The following is a 27,887-nucleotide window of genomic DNA, read 5'->3' as shown; positions in this document are numbered from 1 at the left end:
TTCTTGATCTTAGAGGAAAAGCTTACAGCTTTTAACCATTGAATATTATATTATTAGCTGTGGATTTGTCATATAAAGCCTTCATAATGTTGAGATATGTTCCTTCTGTACCCACTTTGTGCATTTTACATCATGAATGATGTATTTTGTAAAATGCTTTCTCTGCATTTATTGATGATCATATTGTTTTTATTCTTAATTTTAGTATAATGTGCTATATCATGTTAATTTTGTGGGTGTTGAACCATCCTCTTATCCCTGGGATAAATCACACCTGGTAATGGTGTATGATCCTTTTAATATATTGTTGACTTTGGTTTGTTAATATTTTGTTGAGGATTCTAACATTTGTGTTCATTAAGGATATTGGCCTATAATTTTCTTTTTCTGTGGTGTCTTTGACTGGCTTTGGTATTAGGGTAATGCTGGCTTCATAGAATGAGTTTGGAAGTATGTGTATTTCTTCCTCTTCAGTTTTTCAAACTAGTTTAAGAAGGATCAGTATTAATTCTTCTTTGAATGTTTCATAGCATTCACCTGTGAAGCTGTCTGGTGCTGGACTTTAATTTGTTGGTTTTTTTTTTTTTAATCTTATTGCTAGCAATCAGTCTATTTAAGTTTTCCGTATCTTCCTGGTTCAGTCTTGGAAGGTCGTATACTTTTAGAAATTTATCTGTTTCTTTTAGACTGTCAAATTTGTTGGCATATAATTGTTCATAGTATTCTTTAATGATTCTTTGTATTTCTGTGGTTTTGATTTTAACTTCTCTTTCATTTATGATTTTATTTATTTGGGCGCTCTCTCTCTCTCTCTCACTCACTCTCTCTCTCTCTCTCTTTTTTCTTGATTAGTTGGGCCAGAGTTTTATCAATTTTGTTTATCTTTTCAAAGAACAGGATCTTAATTTTGTTTATTTCTGCTTTGATCTGAACTATTTATCTCCTAGTGTTTACTTTGGTTTTGTTCTTTTTCTAGTTCTTTTAGGTGTAGATTTAGTTTGTTTATTTTTGGTATTTCCTCTTTCTTGAGGTAGGCCTGTATATAGCTATGAACTTCCATTTTAGAACTGCTTTTACTGTATCCCATTAATTTTGAAATGTTGTATTTTCATTTTCATTTGTTTCAAGGTAGTTTTTGATTTACTTTTTCATCCATTGGTGGTTTAGTAGCGTGTTGTTAAGTCTCTATGTCTTTTTTCCCCTCAGTTTTCTTTCTATAGCGGATTTCTAGTTCATGCCATTGTGTTTGGAACATGTGCTTGATATGATTTCAGTCTTCTAAATTTTGGGGGGCTTCTTTTGTGGCATAAAATGTAATCTGTCCTGGGTAATGTTACATGTGTGCTTGGAAAAAATTGTGTTTTCTGCTGTTTTTAGATGAAATGTTCTATAAATGTTTATTAAATTGATCTGGTCTAACATGACACTTAAGACTATTATTTCCTTCTTAATTTTATGCTTGGTCCATCTGACAGTTGATATGAGCAGGGTATAGAAAGTCTTCTACTATTACAGTTCTGTGAATTTTCCTCTGTCCATTAATAATTGCTTTATATATTTAGGTGCTCCTGTGTTGGGTAGGTAGACATTTATGGTTGTTATATCCTCTTCTTGAATTGATCCCTTTATGATTATGTAATGTCAGTCTTTGTCTTTTATTTAAAGATATTTATTGATTTTGAGAGAAAGGGGGAGAGAGAGGAAAAAAAAACATTGATTTATTGTTCTACTTTGTTATGCATTTATTGGTTGATTCTTGTATGCGCCTTACCTGGGGACGGAACTCATAACCTTGGCATATCAGGAGGACGCTCTAACCAACTGAGCTACCTGGCATGGGCCTTCTTTGTCTTTTTAAAAATTTTTTGTTTTAAAGTCTGTTTTTCTGGTATGAGCATTGCTAGCTCAGCTTTCTTTTTATTTTTATTTGTATGGAATATCTTTATCCATCCCTTCAATTTCAGTCTATATCTATCTTTCAATATGAAGTAAATTTCTTATAAGCAACATATACATGAGCTGTGTTTTTAAATTCATCCAGCTAACCTGTATATTTTTATCAGCATTTAATCCATTTACATTTAAAGTAATTATTGATAAGAGTGTACTTATTGTCATTTTAATTAATTCTTGGTTGTTTTTATAGTTCTGTTCCTTTCTTGATATCTTCTCCTGTGATTTACTGGTTTTATATTTCTGTCTATTCTTTGTATATCTTGTAGGGCTTTTTTTAGTTTGTGGTTACCATGAGGCTTGTTTTTATTATTCTATAACAGCCTATATTAGGCTAATAGACTTTTAAGTGTGAATATATTCTGTAAGAAGTACATTTTTACTTTCCCCTCCATGCTGTATGGTATCGATGTTATGTTTTAAATCTTGTTATATGTATGTTCTCTCCACTTAATTTAGTTCGAGTTGATTTTGATACATTTTTGTTTTGACATTTTTAGTAGGTCTATAAATGTCCTGTTTTCTGTATTTATTAAATATTGGGCTTTACCTTTGAGATTGTCTCCTTTTCCATATTTTCTTCTTTCTGAGTACAGCCTTTCTTTTCTTGGTTAAAGAACTTCTTAACATTTCTTATAAAGCTGGTTTAATGTTCATGAACTCCTTTGGTTTTTGCTTTTCCAGGAAAGTCTCTTTCAATTCCAGTTGAGAACCTTGCTTGGTAAATTATTCTAGGCTGTAGGTTCCTTTCTTTTAGCACTTTGATGTCCTGCCACCTCATTCTAGCCTATGGAGTACTGCCGAGAAATCAGCTGATAGCATTATGGGGCTTCCTTTGTAGCTTGTTTCCCTCTTGCTTCCTTCAAATTGTGTTTCTCTTTGAACTTTTGCCATTTTAATGACAGTATGTCTTGGTGTGGGTTTCTTTGGTTTCATCTTGTTTGGAGCTCTTTGTGGTTCCTAGACCTGGATGTCTTCTTTTTCCCATGTTAGGAAAGTTTTCAACCATTTTTTTTTTTGTTTTAAAACACAATTTCTGTTCCTTTCTTCTTCTTCTGGGATTCTTATAATGTGATTGCTTGAGTGCTTATGTCATCCCAGAAGGCCATTAAACAGTCCTCATATTAAAAAATTATTTTTTTTATCCTTTTGCTGTTTTAAATTGATTGATTTCCACTAATGTGTCTTCCAGGTCACTCATCCATTATTTTGTTTTAGCTAATCTGTTGGTGAGTTTTTCAGTTGTTGTATTTTTCAGGTTTGCTTTTAGTTCTTTGTTTAATACTTTCTGTGTGTTGAAATTCTCCTTAAGTTCCTCTGTTCCATTCTCATGTTTAGTGAACATCCTTATGATCATTTCTTTGAAATTTTTATCTGGCAAATTACTTAATGATGTTTTTTCCTTTTTCCTCTGGAGATTTTCTTGTTTCTTCATTAGAGATCTATTCCCCTGTCGTATCACTTTATCTTCTTTTTTGTTTATATGAATTAGACAAAATAGCTCTCTCTCCTAGTCCTGAAAAAGTTTTCTTACGTGGAATGGTCTCTGTGTTGGTTGTGTGTGATGGGTGGTTTTGGCTGGCTGTTAAGAGCCAAGTGGTTGTCTAGGGCATCTGTGGCTCCATCTTGCTGGGCCAGATTGGTTCCCAGTGGGGAGGCCAGATGTGTGTTGTAATGCCCTGTTGATCCTGCTTATTTCTTCTGTTTGGGGCTGAAATGGGCTTGAGCCATGTGTCTGGGAATGCACTGCCAGCACCTTGTAGTTCATTGGGCCAGAGCACATGGATAGAGCCCTCCAGCATCCTGTTGAGATGGATGGGGCAGTAAACAATGGTGCTCACTGGCACCTCCAATCCCAGAGAATTCTTTCAGTCCCACGACAGGAGAGCACCCATGGCTCATTAGATTTTTCTATACATTCTCTCTGTTTTTTTAAAAAGATTTTATTTATTTATTTTTAGAGAGAAGGAAAGGGAGGAAGAGGGAGAAAAACAGTGATGTGCGAGAGAAACATTGTTGCCGGCAACCCAGGCATGTGTCCTGATTGGGAATTGAACTGGCAACCCTTTGGTTTGTAGGACAATGTCTAATCCACTGAGCCACACTAGTCAGGGTTTTTTATTTATTTTTAGAGAGAGGGAAGGGGAGGGACAAAAAGAGAGAAATGTTGATGTGAGAAAGAAATATCAATTGGTTGCTTCTTGTACATGCCCTGACCAGGGACCAAATCACATCCCAGTCATGTGCCCTGACCCGTAATGACACCAGTGATCCTTCGCTTTGCAGGATGATGCCCAGTCGAACCACACTCTTTGTTTGTTATATAGAAAGTAGCCTTACGTAGCCAGGTGGAGTCACACAGCAGCTTCTGGAGCTTCAGGCACTGGCTTGCTGGGCTGAAGTGGCTCCTGGCAGGGAGGCCAGATATGTGTGGTAATTGTGTTCAGAGGAAAAAGGCTATAGGCAGTGTAGCTGGGAATGTGCTGTGCTTATCTTGCAGGCTGGCGGAAGCACCAGAATAGAGGTCACACCTACCATATGTAAGTGGAGTGGAATTAAACAATGACACTTACTGGCTCTTCCAGCCTGGAGAGTTCCACAGCTACTGCCATTACCCAGCCTTTTCTGTTTTGCCTCTTTTTCTTGTTTATTGTACAGAAGCTGTTCATTCAGCTCTTAGTTGTTTTTTTAGGAGTACTTGCTCCCTATTTATTTGTATATTTGAATTCGGCCATTAGAGGGCAAGTTCAGTGTCCTTGTAAGCCTTCGTCATCTTGGTCCTATTATTATTATCATTACTTAAGATTTTATTTACTTTCAGAGGCAGGGGAAGGATGGGAGAAAGAGATTGGGAGATTTGTAAGTGTGTGAGAGATACATCTACCAGTTGCCTCTTGCACGCCCCCAACTGGGGACCTGGCCTGCAACCCAGGCATGTGCCCCGACTGGGAGTTGAACTGGTAACCCTTTGGTTTGCAGGCTGGTACTCAATCCATTGAGCCACACCAGTCAGGGCTTATTATTTCTTTTTTTAGTTAATGGAAGCTCAGAAGTTTCAGTGACTTAACAAAATTCACATAGAAGGTAAGTAGCATAGATGGGATTTAACAAAACTTTATTATGAAAGATTGCAAATGTACACAAAAGCAGAGAAGTAATATAATGTTACTTCTCATCACCCAGCTTCAACAAGTATCGGTATTTTGCTTTTCTTGTTTCATTTATTCCTCTCACTTTTATAAACAGCCTTATTAATGTGTAATTAACATGTATCGAAGTACCAAAGTATACAATTGGATATATTTTGAAACATGTATAGACTTTGGAACCACACCACAATCAAGATAATGAACAACAAGATATCCATCACTCCCAAGAGTTTCCTTGTGTTCTTTTGTAATCCCCTCTGCCTGTCTCTCCCTGCTTCTACCATCCCTTTCCCCATACAAGCCAACCACTAATCTACCACTGTAGTCTAGTTTACACTTTCTGGAATTTTATGAAATCATATAGTATGTACTCTTTTTGTCAGGCTTCTTTCAGTCAGCATAATTATTTTGCAATTCCTCCATAATGCTAAGTTAGTGAGTACAGCCTTTTGGGTTTGTTTGTTTGTTTTTGGCTGTGTAGTATTCTGTTATATGAATGTATCACAACCTTAAAAAAATCCATTCATCTGTTCATGGACATTTGAATTATTTCAAATTTTTGGATAGTATAACTAAGGCTTTTGTAAACAATTCTGTACAGCTTCTGTGACGAAATATGCCTTCATTATTTTTATTTGTTTGGTATATATTGAGGAGTGGGATGATGGATTATACAGTAGGTGTATGTTCAGAAACTGCCAAACTGTTTTTCCAGAGTTTTTGTACTATTTAGTATTCCCACCAGAAGTGTATGAGAGTTCTGGTTCTTGCTGCATTCTTTCTAACACTTGATGATTAGTCTTATTAATTTTAGTTTTTGAAATAGGGGTATAGTGGTGTGTCATTGTGGTTTTAATTTGCAGTGACTAATGATATTGAGCCCTTTTGCCATCTATATATCTGCTTTGATGAAGTGTGTTCAAATCTTATGCCATATTTTAAAACTGAGGTTTTTGTTTTCTTATTGTATGTTCAGAATTCTTTCTGTATTCTGGATATAAACCCTTTATATATTTGAAAGCATTTTCTCCCAGTCTTGTGGCTTGTCTCTTCATATTATGAACACTTGTATCTAAGGTCAGAAGTTTTCAGTTTTAATGATGTTTATCAATTTTTTAAATTTATGAATTGTGCATTTAGTGTCATAACTAAGAAATCTTAATACAAGATCACAAAATTTTCTTCTGTGTTTCCTTTTTTAAGTATATTTTATTGATTATGCCATTACAGTTGTCCCATTTTTTTCTCCCCTTTACCCCCCTCCACCCTGCCCCCACCTTATTCCCCCCACCTTAGTTCATGTCCATGGGTCATACATATAAGTTTTTTGGCTTCTCCATTTCCTATACTATTCTTAGTCTACCTTCTGTCTCTTTTGTACCTAGCAATTACGCTTCTAATTCCCTGTACCTTTTTTCCACATTCTTCCCTCTCCCCTTCCTCACTGATAACCCTCCATGTATTCTCCATTTCTGTGATTCTATTCCTGTTCTAGTTGTTTGCTTAGTTTGTGTTTGTTTTTGTTTTTTAGGTTCAGTTGTTAATAGTTGTGAGTTTATTGTCATTTTACTGTTCATACTTTTGATCTTCTATTTCTTAGATAAGTCCCTTTAACTGTTCACATACTAAGGGCTTGATGGTGATGAACTCCTTGAACTTGACCTTATCTGGGAAGCACTTTATCTGCCCTTCCATTCTAAATGATAGCTTTGTTGGGTAGAGTAATCTTGGATTTGGGTCCTTGCCTTTCATGACTTGGAATACTTCTTTCCAGCAACTTCTTGTCTTCAAGGTTTCTTTTGAGAAACCAGCTGATGCTGTTATGGCAACTCCTTTGTAGATAACTGTCTCCTTTTCTCTTGCTATTTTTTAAGATTCTCTCCTCTTTAATCTTGGATAATGTAATTAATTATGATATGTCTTGGTGTGGTCATCCTTTGATCTGACTTCTTTAGGACTCTCTAAGCTTCTTGGATTTGCATGTCTTTCATTTGCCAGACTGGGGAAGTTTTCCTTCATTATTTTTTCAAATAAGTTATCAATTTCTTGCTCTTCCTCTTCTCCTTCTGACACCCCTATGATTCAGGTGTTGGAACATTTAAAGTTGTCCTGGAGGTTCCTAAGCCTATCCTCATTTTTTGAATTCTTGTTTCTTCATTCTGTTCCAGTTGAATGTTGATTTCTTCTGTTCCAAATCTTTGAGTCCTAGTTTTCTTCCCTTCACTGTTGGTTCCCTCTATATTTTTGTTTATTTCCCTTTGCATAGCCTTCACTTCTTCCTTTATTTTGAAACTGTATTAAGTTATTTCTGTGAGCATCCTGATTACCATTGTGTTTACCAGTGTGTTGAACTCTGCATCTGATAGGTTGGTTATCTCCTCATCGCTTAGTTTATTTTCTGGAGTTTTGATCTCTTCTTTCATTTGAGCCATTTTCTTTGTCTTGGCGCACTTATTATGTTGTAAGGGGCAGAACCTTAGGTATTCACCAGGTGGGGCAACCCACATCTATACCTTGTGGCACTGTATGTGGAGGAGGGATCAGAGAGAGTGCTGCTTGCCTGGCTCTCGCCCCAATTCCCCCACATCCCACAAGTGAATTGAGCCCTTTGAGGTACTGCCTTGGTGCTGATTCCCCAGTAGGTGGACTTGTGTATGTTCTAGGACCCCATAGGGCCCCATAGGGTCCTAGAATCCACAAGGGGGTCTAGGGTCCCAGCAGACTTTCCGATGAGACTGTGAGATTCTCCTGCCTTTGCAGCCCCCACAGATGTTTACAGCCAGAGGTTTTTGAGGCTTTTCCCTCGCTGGAAGCCTGGGTTGTATGGTCCATCTCGCTCCTCAGTTGTTTCTCCCGGCTTATCTACAACTTACTGTAGGACTGCCTGGTCCAGCAGCCCCTGCCTTTCTGCATGTCCTCTCTGCTCCTCCTACCAGTATGGGTGAATGTTTCTTCTGTAACTCCTTGGTTGTCAGACTTCCATACACTCCGATTTTCTGGTAGTTCTGGTTGTGTTTTTTGTTTTTAAATTGGTCGTTATCCTTCTTTTGGTTGTGCATGAAAGTGAAGCATATCTATCTATGCCTCCATTTTGGACAGAAGTTCTATGTTTTCTTCTTGAGGTTTTATGGTTTTGGAGTTTACATTTGGACCCATGGTTAATTTTTATTTTTGATTTAAGGTATGAATAGAGGTTTATTTTCTTGGTATATAAGTGTTCTTTTATTCCTGCATGATTCATTGAATACATAATCTTTTTGTCTCATCAACTTGCCTTTATAGCTTTGTTTAAATCAGCTATTTACTTTTGAAAAAATGTAAATATTTAAAGCAAATGCAACATGTAATGCTATTTAGCCCTACTTATATTACCATTGTGAATCTCTAATGAGTAAGGGCTGATTTTTAGACATATAATAATCATTCCATTATTGTACATAACAAACATAACCTTAAAATCATCTAATATTCAATTCATATTTAAATTTCCTAGGTTGTTTGAAAGATAGTTTTTCATAGAGTATTTGCTCAAATCAACATTAGATTTGGAAGTTTTTTTTTATCCTTTAAACAAATTCTTCCACCATCCTTTCCTTCTTGTTATTGATTAGTTTGCTTTCTTGTTGATGATTTATTTTATTGATCATCCAACATTCTGGATGCTACTTACTGATTGCCTCCGTCATTATTTAACTCTCCTATAAACTGGCGGATATATAAGATCTGAGACTTACTTAGATTCAAGTACATTTTTTTTTTAAGCCAAGTATACTCTATAGGTAGTGGGTAGTACTTCCTGTTGTACTATAGGAAGAGACATATCATATCTGGATTATTCAGAGTTAGAAGGTGTCAGCCTGAATGTTAACTGTAAAGTTTGCTATTACCCTTTCATCTTATCTTGTGAATTTCTTTTTAAGCTTCCATTAAATGATTCTTGCATAGGTCCATTATTTTATTAGAGGTTACAAAATGGTGATTTTCTAATTCTATCATTCTTTTGCATTTGTATTAACTAAAATTGTTCTTAAAAATACCCCTAATATCATTGGTTAAGAACTAGTAAACAAGCAGGTTAAAAGTTTGCTTTGTTTCCCCATTTTTTATTAGATTTCAAAATAGTGAGTTGGTCTAAGCAGCATCCAGTGGTGTCCAATAAAGAGTTTATTTTTTCCATATTGCCCTGGCTAGTGTGGCTCAGTAGATTGAGTGCTGGCCTGTGAACTGAAAGGTTGCTGGTTCTATTGCCAGTTACGGCACATGAGTGGGTTGTAGGCCAGGTCCCCATTTGGGGGTGTCTGAGAGGCAAGTGATTGATGTATCTCTTGCACATTGATGTTTCTTTCCCTGTGTTTCTCCGTCTTTTCCTCTCTCTCTAAAAATTAATAAATAAAATTTAAAAATAAGTTTATTTTTTTGTATGATTACTAAGTCATATTACGGAAATATATTTCCATATATTTCATTAGTTTCAACCTATGTATTCATTATTATTTTTGGTGCTCAAAATGCTTTAAGTTGGCTCTTATATCTTTTGACATGATTCTTTCATACTTTGAATAAATGGGATTTGAATATAGGTATATTTAACTTCAAAGCCCATGTTCTTCCCACAGTTCTTGTGCTTTTGTGAAGGAAGCCCTTAAGGAATCAATGATACTTGAATGGAACTGTTAAGGGGTACATTTGTTGTGATGGAGATTTAATACAGGAGTGTCAAATTGTGAACATAGGTCTAGCAGTGGGACGGCAAAAGACACTTGTCGCACAAGGGCCTGGGCTGTGGAGTGCTAGGAATACCAAAAGAAAACAGGTCAGAAACAGCACCAAAGACATTGCTAGCTGGCTTGAGGGACTTGGTCTTTTTAGTATTTAGGTGGTGTGGTCATGGGACTAAGTTCATGATACTTTGTTCCTTATATGAGATTGATAGAAAATTATTTTTGAAAGAAGGCCCTCTTGATTGCCATTTTCATTGGAGTTTTTAGGGGGGAAAACAAAAACAAAAACAAAAAAAAACCTGAGTCAACGAAGCCAATATCATCTAAATAAAGTCAAGATAATCATTTGTTAGTGGCTAACTTCCTCAGGACCCTGTAATCCTTAATTGTTCATCTTTTGCATGTGATGTACTTAGGTTGAATTTAAGTCAGTGGTGTGTGTGTATGTGTAATATTTATGCAGTGATAACCAAAGTAATTTAAGTAATTCATTTCTGTTATCCCACTATTGCTTGATTTCACTGGTCTCCTGTAACATCACTGGCTATGTTGAAATACAAGGAGTAATTATGGATTGGTGGCCTTTATCATATTTTACTGTAAAATCTGGCTAATTATCTGTTTTACTAAATTTTACTTTCTGATTTCTAGGCCCCCATGGTTATGAATGTGCTTCAATTTCATAATGCCTCCTGCTATGGCAGATATCCTTGACATCTGGGCAGTGGATTCACAGATACCATCTGATGGCCCCATACCTGTGGATTTCCTTTTGCCCACTGGGATTTATATCCAGATGGAGGTACCTCGGGAAGCTACCATTTCTTATATTAAACAGGTACGTTAATAGGTAGAATTTCTGTAAATGTAGCTTGTTACTAGATCACTTAGGGGAACATAGTCTTTTATTATAGAAATTGCTCATAATGTAAATCATATGGTAAATTTGAGGAACATTGAACCTTTAGGTCATAACATTTTAAAGATTTTGATACAGGCATTGTCTTTTGTGGACATACAAAACATCCTCATTCTTACTCCCACTTTCAACTAAAAAAAATCTGTATGTGATACCTGAATTAAGAAAATAGGCTTATGTTAGCTAGTTTGAAATGTTCAGGTTATTAAAAGGGATTTGACAATGTTAAAGAAAATTTTGAGTTAAAATCTTTGTAATTACTCTCTTTGAGCTTATTACACTTTTTTAAAATGTGATTTTTGGTTGGTTATCTCTTCTCTCCTTTTCTTTCCCATCTTTCTTTTTCTCTTTCCCTTCCCTAAATCCAGTACTTTTCATGATGACTCTTGGGGAAGAAAAAGTTTTCTGCTATTCACTAGATTTATTCCCCCTTAGTGATGAATGGTATGTCCTCATTTGGAAACAAATTCTTTTACATAACAAGGTTTTCCTGTTTTGTTAGATTATTTTTTAAAAATGAATTGATGAGTTCCATTGAGAGAGATCTGTTGCCTCTCACATGTGCCCTGGTGAGACTGAACCCACAACCTAGGCATGTGCCCTGACCAGGAATCAATCCTGTGACATTTTACTTTGTGGGACAATGCCCAACCAGCTGAGCCATGTGGGCCAGAATAGGAGAGCCTTTTAATTCTTAACCCATGCTTCTTCATCAGGGAGACTTGAAAATTCTAAAACTGCATGATCCATAAAGTTTTTTAAAAAAAAAGTTTTTTCAGGCACGCTACTTATTTTTATAGTGACCAGGGATAGATGTGGATATCTATGGCTGTAACTGAAGCTGGATTAACCATTGATATTCATTCTCCTCCTTTTTTGTTTTAAATTGTTACAAAATATCTATAACATAAAGTTGACCATTAGGGTCATTTTTCCATGCGGATGGCATTAAGTACATTCATAGTGTTGCCCAACTATCAGCACTATCTATATTTAGCACTTTTTTATCATCACCATCACTAACTCTGTACTTATTGAATAATAAATTTCCCTTTTCCCAATCCTGGTAATTTCAATTTTAGTTTCTGTCTCTATGAATTTGTATATTTTTGCTATTTCATATAAGTGCAATTATATAATAGTTATCCTTATGTGTTTGACTTCTTTCACTTAGCTTAGTAATTTCATCCATGTTGTAACATGTATCCAAATTTTATTCTTTTTTAAGACTGAATAGTATTCTGCTTTATAGATCTACCACATTTTTGTTCACCCATTCATCTTTCAGTTTTCGTTGTGAATGTCTTCTGGCTATTGTGATTAATGCTGCTATGAACATTGGTGTACAAATATCTGTTTGAATTCCTGCTTTCTGATTTTTATGTATATACCTAGAAGTGGAGTTGTTGGATTATATGGCAATTCTGTTTTAATCTGTGATGGAATTGCCAAATTATTTTCCACGGTGACTATACCGTTTTTATTCCTATCAGCAATGTACAAGGTTCTTGTTTCTTTATATCCTGACAATACCTGTTATTTTGCATTCTTTTTTTCAGTATGATAACTTCTTCATGGTGGTGAGAGTGGTATATTATTGTAGTTTTTATTTGTATTTCCTTAGTGACTAAGGATGTTGAGTATCTTTTCATGTTCTTATTGACCATGTTTAGAATTGACTATTCAAGACCATTGCCTATTTTAAAATTCAGTTGTTTTGTTTTTATTGTTGTTGAGTCTAGGAACACATTATATATTCTCTATTAATTTCTTAACCAAATATATAACTTGCAGATTTTTTTCCTAGTCTGTGGGTTGCCTTATCACTCACTCTTGATAGTATCCTTTGATACACAAAATATTAAATTTCAGTGAGGTCCAATTTACCTATTTTTTCTTTTGTTGTCTAACATTGCTTTGTCTTTTTTTATTTTATATGACTGACTATAAGACTTGGCTGTGGTTTTTACCCCAGGTCTCTTATCTTCAGCTCTTGGCTTTTCTACTGGTTATAGTTAAACAGTGTAACCCCATCTTGTGTTTGTATGGTGATTATTTTATACAATCTCATCCAGGTGGCATGGTGAGAGATACCTAAAGATTGACTGTGTGCATCCTGACAGGGCAAGGTTAACCCCATCTCCCTTATGAATAGAAAGAAACACAGTACAAAAATAGTAACATATTTTGTATGGGGATGATGATACATACTTTAAAATTTCTATTTTTTTCAAATTAGAAGTTATTTATGTTCATAGGAATGTTAAATATGGAAGTCTTCAATGATTCTTACTCTTCATAGATAACTCCATTTTAATAATTTTGTTTATATGTATTTTTTGTGTTGTATCATTATACTACTTTACAAAAATGGGTTAATAGCACACATATACTCTTTTTTTAAAAATATATTTATTTTTAGAGAGGGGAAGGAAGGGAGAAAGAGAGGGAGAGAAACATCAGGGTGTGGTTGTCTCTTGCACGCCCCTTACTGGGGATCTGGCCCACAACCCACGCATGTGCCCTAGACTGGGAATCGAACCTGCAACCCTTCAGTTTGCAGGCCGGCACTGAACCCACTGAGCCACACCAGCCAGGGCAATACCACATATATACTCTTGGAATTTTCTATTAAAAAAGAAAACAACCTTAATATATCTTTGACAGCTTTCCATGTTATCGTGTATATCTATTTATATTCACAGTCCTTTAAATGGTCTGTACTTGTATTTAATTAACCCCTTATTGCTAAAACATTTGTGTTTACCTCAGACTTTGAGGTTTACATACAGTGCTACAGTGAGCATCCTGTAGAAATGTCCTTGTACATTTGAACAACTGCCATTTCAGAAAATCTCTTCTTTTTTCCCTGCAGATGTTGTGGAAGCAGATTCACAATTACCCAATGTTTAGCCTCCTTATGGACATTGACTCCTATATGTTTGCATGTGTGAATCAAACTGCTGTATATGAGGAGCTTGAAGATGAAACAAGAAGACTCTGTGATGTCAGACCTTTTCTTCCAGTTCTCAAATTAGTAACAAGAAGTTGTGACCCAGGAGAAAAATTAGACTCAAAAATTGGAGTCCTTATAGGAAAAGGTAATTTAAAAAAAATTAGTATGAATTCTTAACATGTATTTTCCTGTGTATACAAACATGTATAGTAAGTGTGATCAAGACATTGCTTTGCAAAGCGAGGTCCATGGACAAGTGCCGGTCTGTAAATTGTCACCAGTTACTGAGGCAAGTACAGAAATGAGGAGTAAATGTTTAGAGACTCCTGTAGCAATGTGATAGTGCCACAATATCCAAGGGCATATGTTTTGTATGTCTTTTTTTCTAGTGAATTATTTTTATTTTTAAAAATACTGTTTTTTTACAGATTGCAAAGAAAAATATTGTTCTTTGCTTCAGATAGTTTGAGAAGCCCCTTTGTAAGAGATACTGATCTGCCCCTACATAATTTGTATACAGCTCTCTATGACAACCAAGACTTTAAGCTGATAAGTTGCCATAAGTAAACCATATTGCTGACACATTATACTCCCATAATTAAAATTATCTTTAAGAAGTTAATTTTGTAGTGAGTCCAGATACAGCATGTGTACATTATTCTTTGCAAATTAATTTCAGGGAGAATTGTAATAAAAAACATGCAGGAGTCACTCTTTTATAGTAATCTTAGGTGTGTCAAAGGCCAATGGTATACTGTCAGCACCCTGCCTTAGACAAGATACTAACATGAAGTAGGTATTTTTAGTGGTTACTGAGAACGAGACTTGGAAGTTTGAATACAAAATGAAAAATCCATTGGAGGTTATTGGACCTGGATCGGTTAATGGTATTGATCAAATTTACTACTAGAGGATAATATAATACCATCCCCTTTAAGATAGTAAGTATCTTTAAGATAATACAGTACCATCCCCTCTAAGAACCATCCCATGTAAGATAGTATTCTTTAATCTCGACCTAAGGTAATTCAGGCTAGCCTGTGATTATTACACTGTCAGACTGAACTCTTCCTTTTGAGCACTTAGAACCCTGTTGATTTACTAAAAGACACCCTGTTCCTTAATAATGTTTGATTACTTCAGAGAATAGCTAGTTTGCTTTTGACAATAATCCCCTCCCCCTTAAATAGAGTTATAATTATATACCATACAGGTTTTTTCTTATATATCAATGGACTCATTAGAAAGCATTCATGTCTATTTCTGCCCCAAAGATTTTTATAGATTATTAATTTTTTTCCATTAGAAAAAGTTTTTCCTTCATTTGAATTGAAGAATGTATGGAAGAGTAGAAAGAATAAAAATTACTTGTAGTCTTTTATCATCCAGGATAAGAATATCTACTGATAATATTTTCATGTAGCTAAAATATTTGATAATCCAAAAGGTTAGCACCACAGAGGGAGCTTTCTTCAAAATATAGATATCTTTTTAAAATTTATCATCTTTTCAAAACTTAGATCATTGTGCTCTCTTCTGGTCTTGATTTCCAAAATATATGGATGTATTAGCTACCACTACTTCTACTCAGGCTTGCCAAATTTAGTAAATAAAAATATAGGCAATCTGAATGTTATATAGGATATACTTATGCTAAAAAAATTTGTTTACCTAAAATTGAAATAGAACTGGGTGTACTGTTCTACTTTTTAAAATTTTGGCAAACCTAAGTTTACCTTACCACAGCTCAGGGATCTTCTGTGTATATTAGAATTGAATTTCTCTTTTTATAAGCAATGTATTATATTTCACTCAGAATCATAAAGCTTATTGTATAACTTTTTTTGCAGTGTTCCTTGCAATTTGAATGATCAAGATGTAAAGCATATAAATTAAGCAGTTTATAAATACTTAACTATTTATAAATTGTATTTTAGATCTTCAACATCTCTAGAAAATGTGATGTTTTGATTGTATCTACAACTTTTAAAAAATTTTTTACTTTATTTTCATTTTTATTTATTGATTTTAGAGACATACAGGAAGGAAGGGGTGAAGAGAGAGAAAGAAATGTCAATTTGTTATTTCATTTATTGATGCACTCATTGATTGCTTCTTGTATATGCCCTGACCGGGGATTGAACTAACAACCTTGGTGATTGGGATGATGCTCTAACCAACTGAGCTACCTGGCCAAGGCTGTAACTACAATTTTAAATGTTAACATTCATTTAGGAAGGTGAGTAAGTCTGTTTTAATATTTTAGAATGAATTTTCACTTTAAATACCTAACAAGTCAGTTTTGCAGTTGTTGATTTGTATTTCATCACTACAACTGGGACTTGATAAGGTCATACCTCCTGGCGAAACAATAAACAATTATTTCAATTTAACTTCAGGAACAAGTTTGCTGACTCCTTTTCCCCAAAGAAAACAATAGAACCTTTACTAAAAATACCTTCTATTAAACATGATGTGCCTGATAATTTTATTTTCTATGTTTAAGTCTAAATTATTATTTATAGGAGCAGCTGTTTGGGTTCTAATTATTCTCTGTAGTGAAGGTACATTGTCACTCTTGAGTTAATTTCTCCAAATACTCAGCAGTAAAATTTTTTTTAATCGATATGTTTATTGATTGTAGAGGGAGAGGAAGTGGGGGGTGGGGCGAGGAAGAGGAGAGAGAGAGAGAAACAGGAATGTGAGAGAGAGAGATGGCAGTTGATTGCCTCTGTATGCGTTCTGACCAGGGATCAAGCCCACAACCCAGGTATGTGCCCTGACCTGGAATCATATCTATAACCTTTTGGTTTACGGGATGATGCTCTAACCAACTGAGCCACCTGGCCAGGGCACCTAGCAGTAAATCTTGATCAGAGCATTTTATCAGCATCCTGAAAAAAGCATTTGAAAATTTCTTTATTTCCCCCAACCTAACATAGTATATCTTAAAGTGAAGGAAACATGTAATATGCTGGATTTTAATGTGTTTAGTATGAAGAAATTGTTCACACAATACATTTTTTAATATTAAAAATTGTAGACTGTAAACTAGTCTTAATCTTAGAATTTAAGCTTAGTTATCACATTTTCTTACTGGAGGACATGTAGGAAATTAACTAGATTTAAAATTAAATTACTTAACCTAACTTCTTAATTTTGGCCATTTCTATTTTTAAGAGAACTTGGTAGTGGTTCCCAAATTTAAGCTTCATTAGTTTCTTAAAAAGCAGTTTCTCAGACATGAGGATTCAGTGAGTCTGGGATGAATTAAACCAGTCTGGCCCTGGCTGGTGTGGTTTAATGGATGGCCAGCAAAACCAAAAGGTCACTGATTGGATTCCCTGTTAGGGATGAGGGCAAGGTCCCCAGTTGGGGGCATGTGAGAGGCAGCGCATTGATGTTTCTCTCGCACATTGATGTTTCTCTCCCTCTTTTTCTCCCTCTTTTCTCTCTAAAAATAAATAAAATCTTATAAAAAAGGAAAAATATCTGTACTTCCCAGATGATCATAATAGTTATATGAACAGAGTTCTTAATTTATGATATATTTTAGAAATTACCAACACAGTAACAGTTGCAAGTCAATTGTAACTTGTTGAGTGTTTATTCTTTTTTTTTTTTCAAAAAAAATTTTTTAAATATAGTTTCTTTCTTTCTTTTTTTAAAACATTTTATTTATATATTTTTAGAGAGCGGAGAAGGAAAGGAGAGAGAGAGAAACATCAATATGTGGTTGCCTCTCACATACCCCCAACTGGGGACCTCAGTTGCGGGACACATCCCGCAACTGAGGCATGTGCCCTGGCTGGGAATCGAACTGGCGACCATTTGATTCACAGGCCTGCGCTCAGTCCACTGAGCCGCACCAGCCAGGGCTTGAGAGCTTACTCTTGGGACTATAGCAGTGAACTTTGGTGATATGGCCTTTGCCTGCTTTGAGCTCATGGTGCAATGGGAATTATGGATCAGTAAACAGACAGTTAAATACAAGGTGTGAACTGCTGTAAATAAAGGAAGGTCACTTAAATCAACTGTGTGAATTAGGGACAGGCCCTTATGGGAAGCACAGCTAATCTGATCCTTCACTGCTGATTGAGAGTTGAGCAAGTGAAAGGAGTTAGATGAAGGAAAAGAGAGAATGGCATGTGTAAAGCGTAGTCTGTTTGAAGAATAAAAGAAATTGTTATCATTTCTTTAAGGGGACAGCTAGCACAAGTAGGAAGACCAGAGAAACAAGCAACTTCAGAACATATAAAAAATAGAGACATAGTCCTAAGAGCCCTTGGGAAGTTATTGAAGGGATTTAAAGAGGGAGCAACATGATCAGATTTGCATTTTAATAATTAATTAATTTTACAATTATAGTTGGCATATATTAGTTTCAGGTATATAACATAGTGATTAGATATTTATATATCTTTCACAGTGCTAACACTGATTAGTCTAGTACTTGTCTGACACCATAGTTATTACATTATTATTGATTGTATTCCATATGCTGTACTATACATAGTAGTCTCCCTGAGACTATTTTTATAACTGGTGATTTATTAAAAGAAAAGATTTTTAAAATTTACTTTTAGAGAGAGAGGAAGAGAAATATCAACACATGAGAGAAACATCAATCAGCTGCATCTTGCATGCCCCCAGTGGGGGACCCACCCCACAACCCAGGCATGTGCCCTGACTGGGAATCAAATTTGCAACCTTTGGTCTGCGGGATGACACATAACCCACTAAGCCACACCAATCAGGGCAGCAGTTTATATTTTGTAATCTCTATAACCATCTCCACCACTTCCATCTGGTGACAATCTATTTGTTCTCTGTGTTTGTGAGTTAGTTTCTATTTTGTTTATTTTGTTTTATAGATTCCATGTATAAGTGAAATCATGTGGCATTTGTCTTTCTCTGTCTGACTTATTTCCTTTAGTATAATACACTCTAGGTTTATCCATGTTGTCACAAATAGTAAGGCTTTATTCCTTTTTATGGCTGAGTAATATTCCACTGTCTACAGATCTTCTTTATTCATTTCTCTCTCTATGGACACTTAGGTCACCTCCATATCTTGGCTATTGTAAACAATACTGCAATGAACATAGGAGTGCACATATCTTTTTTTCTTGTATCTTGTATCTTCTTCAGTAAATGCGTCCTATTTTTTAATAGCACACAGCTGGATACTTTCTGGACAGGCCTCGTATATTCAAATTGTATAGATTCAAATGGTATGATATTAATTGGCTTTCTTGAACAAAAACTGACAGCTTGTCTCACTCTGCTCCCCTCCCAATCATTATGAAATGCCATTAGTATTGTTATCTCAAGGATGTTTTCAAAACAAAAATTTATATGTATTTTAGCTTCTTGTTTTCAAATTTGCACAAAACAAATCTTGGGAGACCCATTTTTTTCTGTTTTTAAAATTTACTATACTCTGAGGCTATTATCTCTGTTTTAGTAATTTTATTACTTGCACCACTGTATAATGGCATATGGATATATCTTATTTTTTTTAAACCAAGTCGTAATGATTAACTTCAGCTTTTTCCATTTTTAATTATTACCAAGAAAAACTATAGTGAACATTTTTATACTGATGGCATTTGTATAATTATTTACATAGATTTGTGGAAATAAAGAATACAAAATGAGAACAAACTATTTACTCAGAGCTTGCTACAAAGTGTTTTTGTGTGTGGCACCATCTCACTGGCAGGCAGGGTGGTGAATAGGTTTTTTTTTTGTTTTGTTTTTTTGTTTTTTTTTAAAGATTTTATTTATTTATTTTTAGAGAGGGAAGGGAGGCGGGGGAGAGAGAGAGAGAGAGAGAGAGAGAGAGAGAGAGAGAAACATCAATGTGCAGTTGCTGGGGGTTATGGCCTGCAACCCAGGCATGTACCCTGGCTGGGAATCGAACCTGGGACACTTTGGTTCCCAGCCCGTGCTCAATCCACTGAGCTACACCAGCCAGGGATGTGAATAGGTTTTATACTGATAAAAGGGGAAGGCTTCAGATACCCCTGACTAGAAGCAGTTGAAAGAGATGAGCTTACTAGAAGCTGGGCATATTTATTTTTCTCTGGTTTGTCCCAGGTCACTCAGGTTGAAATTCTTGTTGTTTCAATTTTGAGGTTAAGTTATGTATATGTATTTAATATATTATTAGAAATTTTAGTAATGTGCCCATTTTTCTCTACATCGTTCCAACACAGGATATTGCCAAACTGTAAAGTCTTTGCCTATGTTAGTTAAACATTAAGGCATGAATAAAAATGTATACATGTTTACTTTTTTATATTTCTAGAAGTATTTATTAGAATAATCATAAGTTTATGACAAAGTTATCATATATAGTTGTCTTCATGGCTCAAGTGGTTCTTACTTACGTACCACAAAGAATGATTTTATGTGTATGAAATTTTGAATAATTGCTATATTGTATTCATTGAGGAAAAAATCACAGTGAGCTGAAAGTTTAAACTATAAGTAATAACAAATTTTAGGCTCATACTAATTTGAATATAAAGTATTTTCCTAATACAATATTTGAAGAGTTTTCAGATTCTTGGTCTTTCTCAGATATTATAAATGTGACTTACTTAGTTAATAAAGAAAAACTGTGGATCTCTTATATATGCTTTTTAAATATGTACTGTGTATTTCAGTGATTATCTTTATAAAACAATCTTTGTTGACAAACAGTGTGGTGATTGCTGGGGGGAGAGTGGTATAAGGGGACTAAGTGGTAATGGGAAAAATATAATAAAGATAAAAGAAAAAACTGGTAATTATATCTTTATAAAACTAGTAACTGACTATATTTCTTTACAAAGTTTCAAGTTCATATCCTTTAGAATATTTAATTTTATAGTTGTCTTCTCTACATTACTTTTACTATTTTATCTAGCTATAAGTTTTTGTTGAATATATTTTATACTTTCTATAATTATTATTAACTTCTCAGAATGACATCTTTAAAAAATGTGTTTAGGTCTGCATGAATTTGATGCCTTGAAGGATCCTGAAGTGAATGAATTCCGAATAAAAATGCGCAAATTCAGTGAGGCAAAGATTCAGTCACTTGTGGGATTGTCTTGGATAGAGTGGCTAAAGCAGACATATCCACCAGAGCATGAACCATCCAACCTTGAAAACTTAGAAGATAAACTCTATGGAGGAAAGCTCATTGTGGCTGTTCATTTTGAAAATTGCCAGGTAATGTAATATTACTTTAATAAATATTTTGTAATAGCCCTGGCTGGTGTGGCTCAATTGGTTGGAGCATGCATTGTCCTATAGACCAAGAGGTCACGGGTTTGATTCCCATTCAGGGCAAATATCCTGATTGCAGGTTCAGTACCCAGTTGGGGCTCATATGAGAAGGCAACCAGTCGATGTGTCTCTCTGTCCTTCTCTCTTTCTCCCTCTCTCCCTCCTCTCCACTCCCCGTTGCTCTCTCTCTAAAGGCTATGAAAAACTGTCCTTGGGGGAGGAAAAATAAATAAAGTAAATATTTTGTAATTTGTGACTTTTGCCTGAATGCAGCTCCAGTCTCAGAGGAGGCTCTTGCTCACCTGGGAAACACGATTACAAAGAACATTAAATTTAAGATGGAAATATATTTAGGATTATAGTAATAACCTAAATGTGATACATCCTTTGCTCATGTATTATTTTTTTGATGCAGTGGTGTGTTAATCTAGATTAGGTCAGCAAACTACTGTTTTTTAATGGTTTTTATATTTCTAATGGGCTGTGAAAAAGCAAAGAATTTGAAAGGGATGTTAAAAAAAAGAGAAAGAACATGTGACAAACATATATGTCATCAAAGCTTGGTCCTTGACAGAAAATGTTTGCTAACTCCTATCTAGATTGGAGTTATCCTGTTTTGTTATTTATGCTGGCCTCATAGCTAGGCAATGTTAGAGCCAGGATTTTATCCTGGTGTTTCTGGTTTTATCCAGTCCTGCCTCCTTTCAAACAACATGTTACTAAGTATTTGTTGGTACAAACATGGGAAAAGGATCCTGCCTTCTGGTGTTTTACAAAGGAAGTTTGTTTAAGGAACAAAAACCATTTGTGACTCTATACTGAGCTATGTTGAGACTAAAGTTCAATTTGAGCCAAGATTTGGATATCATGAAGTGTCAAGATCAAATTTAAACTGTTGGTGGAATTCTGCCGTGTTGGAAGATCTGGAATAGGGACTTTCCTGTTAAAAGATGATTAGAACCTGGCTGGCATAGCTCAGTGGATTGAGCGCGGGCTGTGAACCAAAGCATCACAGGGTCGATTCCCAATTAAGGCACATGCCTGGGTTGCAGGCCATGGCCCCCAGCAACCACACATTGATGTTTCTCTCTCTTTCTCCCTCCCTTCTCTCTCTAAAAATAAATAAATAAAATATTTAAAAAAAAGATGATTAGAATTTAATTTGAAAACACTATAACTTGAAAACAGTCTGGTTTTCTAGATCAGTCTAAATTTCATTACATGTGAGTCAAGTCTCTCCTGGACACCAATTCTAATGTAATCGTCATTGTAACAAAGTGTATGTGAAAAGAAGCATTTTGAAGTTAGGAGAGGAATGGAGATATTGGGATATTTTACTGGATTCCTGACAGTCACAGAATTTAACACTGATAGGAGTTTAGAGGTCATCTAGTCAGTCTCTTTGTATAAAGTAATAATTATTTTCACTATCCCTTCTAACATGTGTCTCTAACCAAACACATCCAGTGTTAGGGGGAGCCCTCTGCCTCCTGAAGCAGCACATTGTCACTGTGGACAAGAATAAATTTTACTTTTGAAATAAAAATCTTTTAAAAAATATTTTATTGTTTTATTTTTAGAGAGATGGGGAAGGGAGGGAGGAAGAGAGGGAGTGAAACATCAATGTATGGTTGCCTCTAGCACACCTTATACTGGGGATATGGCCTGCAACCCAGGCATGTACCCTGACTGAGAACCAGAACGGGCAATGCTTTGGCTCACAGGCCTGTGCTCAATCCACTGAGCTACACCATACACCAGCCAGAGAAATAAAAATCTTTTAAAAATTCAAACTAGCAGCCCTGGCTGGCGTAGCTCAGTGGATTGAGCTTGGGCTGCAAACCAAAGCATCGCAGGTTCAATTCCAGTCAGGGCACATGCCTGGGTTGCAGGCCACGGCTCCCAGCAACCTCACATTGATGTTTCTCTCTCTCTCTCTCTTTCTCCCTCCCTTCCCTCTCTAAAAATAAATAAGTAAAATGTTAAAAAAAATTCAAACTAGCCTTTGTGACTTCTGCCTATCTGGTTATACTTTTGTTTTGCATAAGTATCCGTTAAATCTTCCATTCATTCTATATGCCAAATATTCAGATAGTAGAAATATAGCTATCATATCTCTCCCTAGTCTCCTTTTCTTTTGGCTAAATATTTCCTCAGTGATTAAAACAAAAGCTCCCAGGCTTTTGAATTATATAAACCAGTAAAATTATTAAGTTATTAAAGAATTTTGAGAGGTCACATAGAGTTTAAAGCTTTTTATTTTAAGCAAGTAAGACCAGCCAAATTCGGATTAAAAAGTCCAAAATCATAATTTATTACCAACAGTATTTCATAAATGAGTAAATATTTACCACCAAAAATATAGAAATGATAATCTTAGACTAAAGGACAGCAGGCAGCTATCATATATGCATTTTCTTTTGCCCCTCCCATTTCTATAAAATTCTCATTTGGCCCTTTTACTATCATTGCTGATGACTAACTTTGGAAAGTGTCATGTGGAAACACTAAACTAAAAATGCAATGAAATGTAACAAGGTATTCATTTAGGTTAAAAAACTATTTTCCAGAATTGGTAGGGGGAGAGCTAGATAGCAGTTTCTGTGAAAAACATGCAGAGCTTTCCTTGACCACATAGTCAGTGTCAGCGAGCTGTAGAATGTGGTTCTTAGGAAGCAAGATATAAATACAATTATGAAAGTATTATGCCTCAGTTTTACAGAATAATAGTCCCAGCTGCCAGATCACAGATGCATTGTTTTTAATTTCAAGAATCATAATTTTTAAAGAATACTCATAAACTTGAGCAGTACTTTTATACTTGTTTTTTTTTAACCTCAGCTAACGTGTACTATATAAAATAATTCTATCAATAAAGGGAGGGCACATGTAATTTGAAGTAGCTCCTGTGTGTTGGGGCATGGAGGAGAATGGGTAAATGTGGTAAAGCAAATGAAGAGTATGCTTTTTGGGAATTCCAGAAAACATATCAGAAGCATAGGCAGAAATGTGCAAAACAGTGAAGCATGTAAACTATCAAGAATAAGTATTTTCCACCAGAGTAGTCATCATCTGAATAACCACAGCTCTTGTGATATAGACAGTTACTAGTGAATTGTATTCCTCCTTCCTGAGCAGAAGTATCTGTTCCCACCCATATGCCTAGTATCTTTGTTGGATAGTCTCTCATCTACAGTTATTTACAAGCACGGAGCAATACATAGTACATGATTTTTAACTGGTGTGCTGCAATATTTTTTAAAACATGCAGTACCTGACTATTTTAGTCAGCAGCACTGACCTCTTTTCCTTTAGATTGTCAAATAAAAAATTGACAACAGTTAACACAATAGCCATCCAGTGTGAATGAATCAAAATTATACCTATTTTTTTGTCCGACTGGCAAAAAATATATTTTGTGTGCACTGCAGAATTTTAGTAATTAGTTTATGTATGTCATGAGGTGAAAAAGGTTGATAATTGCTGACATAGCCAATTGATTGCTGAAGAACATCACAAGTCTTAATAATAAGATGTAATATTTTGTGAAGTATATGTAAATGATGTTGGAAAACTGCTTAAAATAAAGGAAAAACCAGTCAAGTTGAGTTCTGACCAAGGTAGTCCAATTAACAGTTTATGTGAAGAAAATTAACAAGGATGATGATGACATACCAATAAATCTTTAGAAAACATGAATTTAATCACCAGGGGATTAAGATAGGCCCCTGGAGGAAAGATTGGAGCCTTTGTGTACTATACCATTCCATTATATAAATTCCATTGTCTTGATTGGTATAAATTCCATTGTCTTGATTGTACCTCCCTCAATGCTGATGAAGATGTATCTCTTTTCACATATTTATGAAACATTTATATTTCTGTTAGGTTTGTTTTGTCTATTTTTTAATTGATTTGTATATACACACACAGAATATCAAGTTCAACATTGGTGTTGCATAGAATAATGCTGGTTTATGTAATTCTATAGCTTATGTGTATACCTAGGAACAAAACTGCTGAGTCAGGCGTATGTTTTTTCATAAATATTCCCAAATAGTTCTTCAAATTTACATTCCTACCAGTAGTATTTTAGAGTTTAGTTTTCACATATCTTTGCTAATACTTGGTATTATCAGTCTTTTAAATCTTAAATTTGCTATTTTCCTTTTTATTGAATGTTAGATCTTCATTTTACTTAAGATGCTTTATTTCTTAGGGTTCTCTTTGATTCTGCTTCATATATACTTGATCTTTATTCATTTTCAAGGTGCTTTTAATTCTTGAAAAACATTAACCACACTTGCTTTATTTTCTGACTATTAATTTTAGTACCTGCAGTTTTTCAAGCCCAGTTCTGTTTTCTATGCTTTCTGTAGATTCTTACTATCTGATAATGAGACTGTCATTTTGTATTTCTGAAGAGTTTATGTATGAAATAGAGAGAAAGTGGGGATCATAGAATGATTATATTACGGAGCCTGTGCTTAATCATCCAGACCTGTGGTATTGCATGTAGTAGCAAATAACCGCATGTGTAATTTAGTAGCCACATATCAAGCCAGTTGTGTCCAGTGGTTATTATGTTGGAAAGCACAGAATAGAATATTTTTATTGTTAAAGAGAGTTCTGTTGTGTACCACTGCCTAAGACAGTTAATGAGCATTTGTATTATGTTAAAAAAGACTATCATATCTCCTTGCTGCTCTTCTTTTAAAGATAGATTACTTTCTGAGCTGGGCGAAGGTTACTTTTGAGGTGGATAGTATAAGAGATCAATCAAATAAGAAGCTACATTGCTCTTTAGGACATATGTAAAGAGTTATTGAAGTAGAAGAGCATAATAATGAAGGTGGAGAGAAGGTGATCATTGTATGTTTTGGGAAGTGAGATGGGGAAGGAAAGGGAAGTGATAAGACTTCTCAAGTCACTTCACATATCTTTTAGTTCTTGTGCTTTGATGAATAAGGTACCAACTCATATAGAAAGTACAGGAGGAAAGGGTAAAAATGCTGAAGAAAATAGATAGGAAGACCCAGTAGGTTTGAGATACCTTGTGAAAATGGAGGTGACATAAATTAATTTGGTGGGGAATGTTGCAAAAATCAACTTCAGGTCAGTATAGAGAATTTTCTAATGGTTGTCCAGGTTAGCAGTTGGCTGCCTTGGGAAATAATGAACTTCCTTATATCTTTGATAGATGATCATATGGTGGGGAATTATTTTGCTAGATTATGAGAGGATTAAGATATTATCAAATAATCTTTCATATCTATACTTCTGGGGTTTACGCACATATTTAATAATATTCCATCACAACTGTATCTTCACTTTTCACTAATTAAAATTTTTTTGTTTCTTTTTATATGTTTATAAAATCAGAATTGTTAATTTATGGTTCAACTGGTATAAAGATCTCTTACTAGCAACAACATGTAATTCTTTTTTAATACATACTAAATTTGAAAAAGTACAGGATTTTTTGGTAGATTTAAAAAAAAGATTTTATTTATTTTAAAGGAGAGAGGGAGAGAAACATCAATGTGAGAGAGATATGGATCTGTTGCCTCTTAGGCCCCAGCTGGGTACCTGGCCCACACACAACCCAGGCATGTGCCCTGACTGGGATTTGAACCGGTGACCTTTTGGTTCACAGGCTGGCACTCAGTCCACTGAGCCACACCAACCAGCCAGGGCTTTTCTTATAACTCTTTAAAAGAAGGATATTCACTGGTAAATGCCTGTGATGAACACTACCTAATGATAAATTTAGTTAAATATAATAAACTTTAGTTAAATATTTATCTGACCTGTAGAAACTGTGGCACTCTGTATAGTGTAACATGAATTAAAAATTATCATCGATCTTAACATATTTGACATAGACACAGTATATTTAGAAAATAGGAAAATTTCTGACATTACGTGGAAAGTGTGTGTGCATATATTAAATATTATGAATGACTTTATAATATAGTAATAAGTACAAATGTAAAGAGTGGTTTTGTTTTGTTTTTAGCAAAAATGTAAAATTGTCTCATTTTTCTACCACCCTCTTTAGGATGTGTTTAGCTTTCAAGTATCTCCTAATATGAATCCTGTCAAAATAAATGAATTGGCAATCCAGAAACGTTTGACTATTCATGGGAAAGAAGATGAAGTTAGCCCCTATGACTATGTGTTGCAAATTAGCGGGAGATTAGAATATGTGTTTGGTGATCACCCACTAATCCAGTTCCAGGTATGTGTATTAATTATGAATTTACCAGAGAAGTATATATGTATATTTAACAATTTGACGATTGAAATTTCTGATTTAAAAATGTGATATAAAGATTTTACTTATTTTTATAGAAAGCAGGAGAGAGAGAAAGAGGGAAACATTGATGGGCGAGAGATACATTGATCAGTTGCCTCTCGCATGGCCCCAATAGTGGACCTGGTCCACAACCCAGGCATGTGCCCTGACTGGGAATCGAACTGGCAATCTTTCGGTTCACAGGCAGCCACTCAATCCACTGAAGATGAGTTTGACACCCCTGAGATACAAAGCGTAATAAGCTGAGTGTCAAGTCAGATAAATAATAACAAGACTTTGGAATACTATGTGATTACTTTTATTTTTGTTTTGTTTTGTTTTGTTTTGAGAAAGAGGAATTCAGTCATGCCAGATATTAAGTGCTGTTTGAGAATAGGAGCTGTGATTTTTTTATCAGGTAACAGGGAACTTCATACTTTTGTTTTCAGATTTTTGGTGTGGTTCTCAATTCTTGAACTTTAGTAGGTTGAAAGCCTAACAGCAGTTATAACTTCCATGTACAGCTTTGGTATTTGTGGCATTCTGATAGTAAGTCCTTGAACTCTAGCTCATAAGAGAAAGAAGACAGATGTAAAGTGCTTAGTAGGAG

General features: G+C 35.0%; 1 protein-coding gene across 2 annotated transcripts in view; it reads left to right on the top strand.

Annotated features, from left to right (window-relative positions):
* PIK3CB (phosphatidylinositol-4,5-bisphosphate 3-kinase catalytic subunit beta) overlaps positions 1 to 27,887 on the top strand; it is a 174,917-nt gene that overhangs the window by 83,472 nt on the left and 63,558 nt on the right. For both annotated transcript variants that reach the window (XM_045856942.1, XM_045856943.1), the window contains exons 2-5: positions 10,475 to 10,661; positions 13,618 to 13,843; positions 20,699 to 20,922; positions 27,041 to 27,220. In XM_045856942.1, coding sequence (XP_045712898.1) covers positions 10,491 to 10,661; positions 13,618 to 13,843; positions 20,699 to 20,922; positions 27,041 to 27,220 — 801 coding nt within the window. In that variant the 5' untranslated portion in view covers positions 10,475 to 10,490. The remainder of the gene's footprint in view (positions 1 to 10,474; positions 10,662 to 13,617; positions 13,844 to 20,698; positions 20,923 to 27,040; positions 27,221 to 27,887) is intronic.

The sequence above is a fragment of the Phyllostomus hastatus genome, unplaced genomic scaffold, assembly GCF_019186645.2.
Source record: "Phyllostomus hastatus isolate PE091 unplaced genomic scaffold, TTU_PhHast_1.1 phas_scaffold_129, whole genome shotgun sequence".
In the NCBI taxonomy this organism is placed as follows: domain Eukaryota; kingdom Metazoa; phylum Chordata; class Mammalia; order Chiroptera; family Phyllostomidae; genus Phyllostomus; species Phyllostomus hastatus.
The sequence above is the reverse complement of the archived record's forward strand: the minus strand, read 5'-3'. Positions and strand labels throughout refer to the sequence as shown.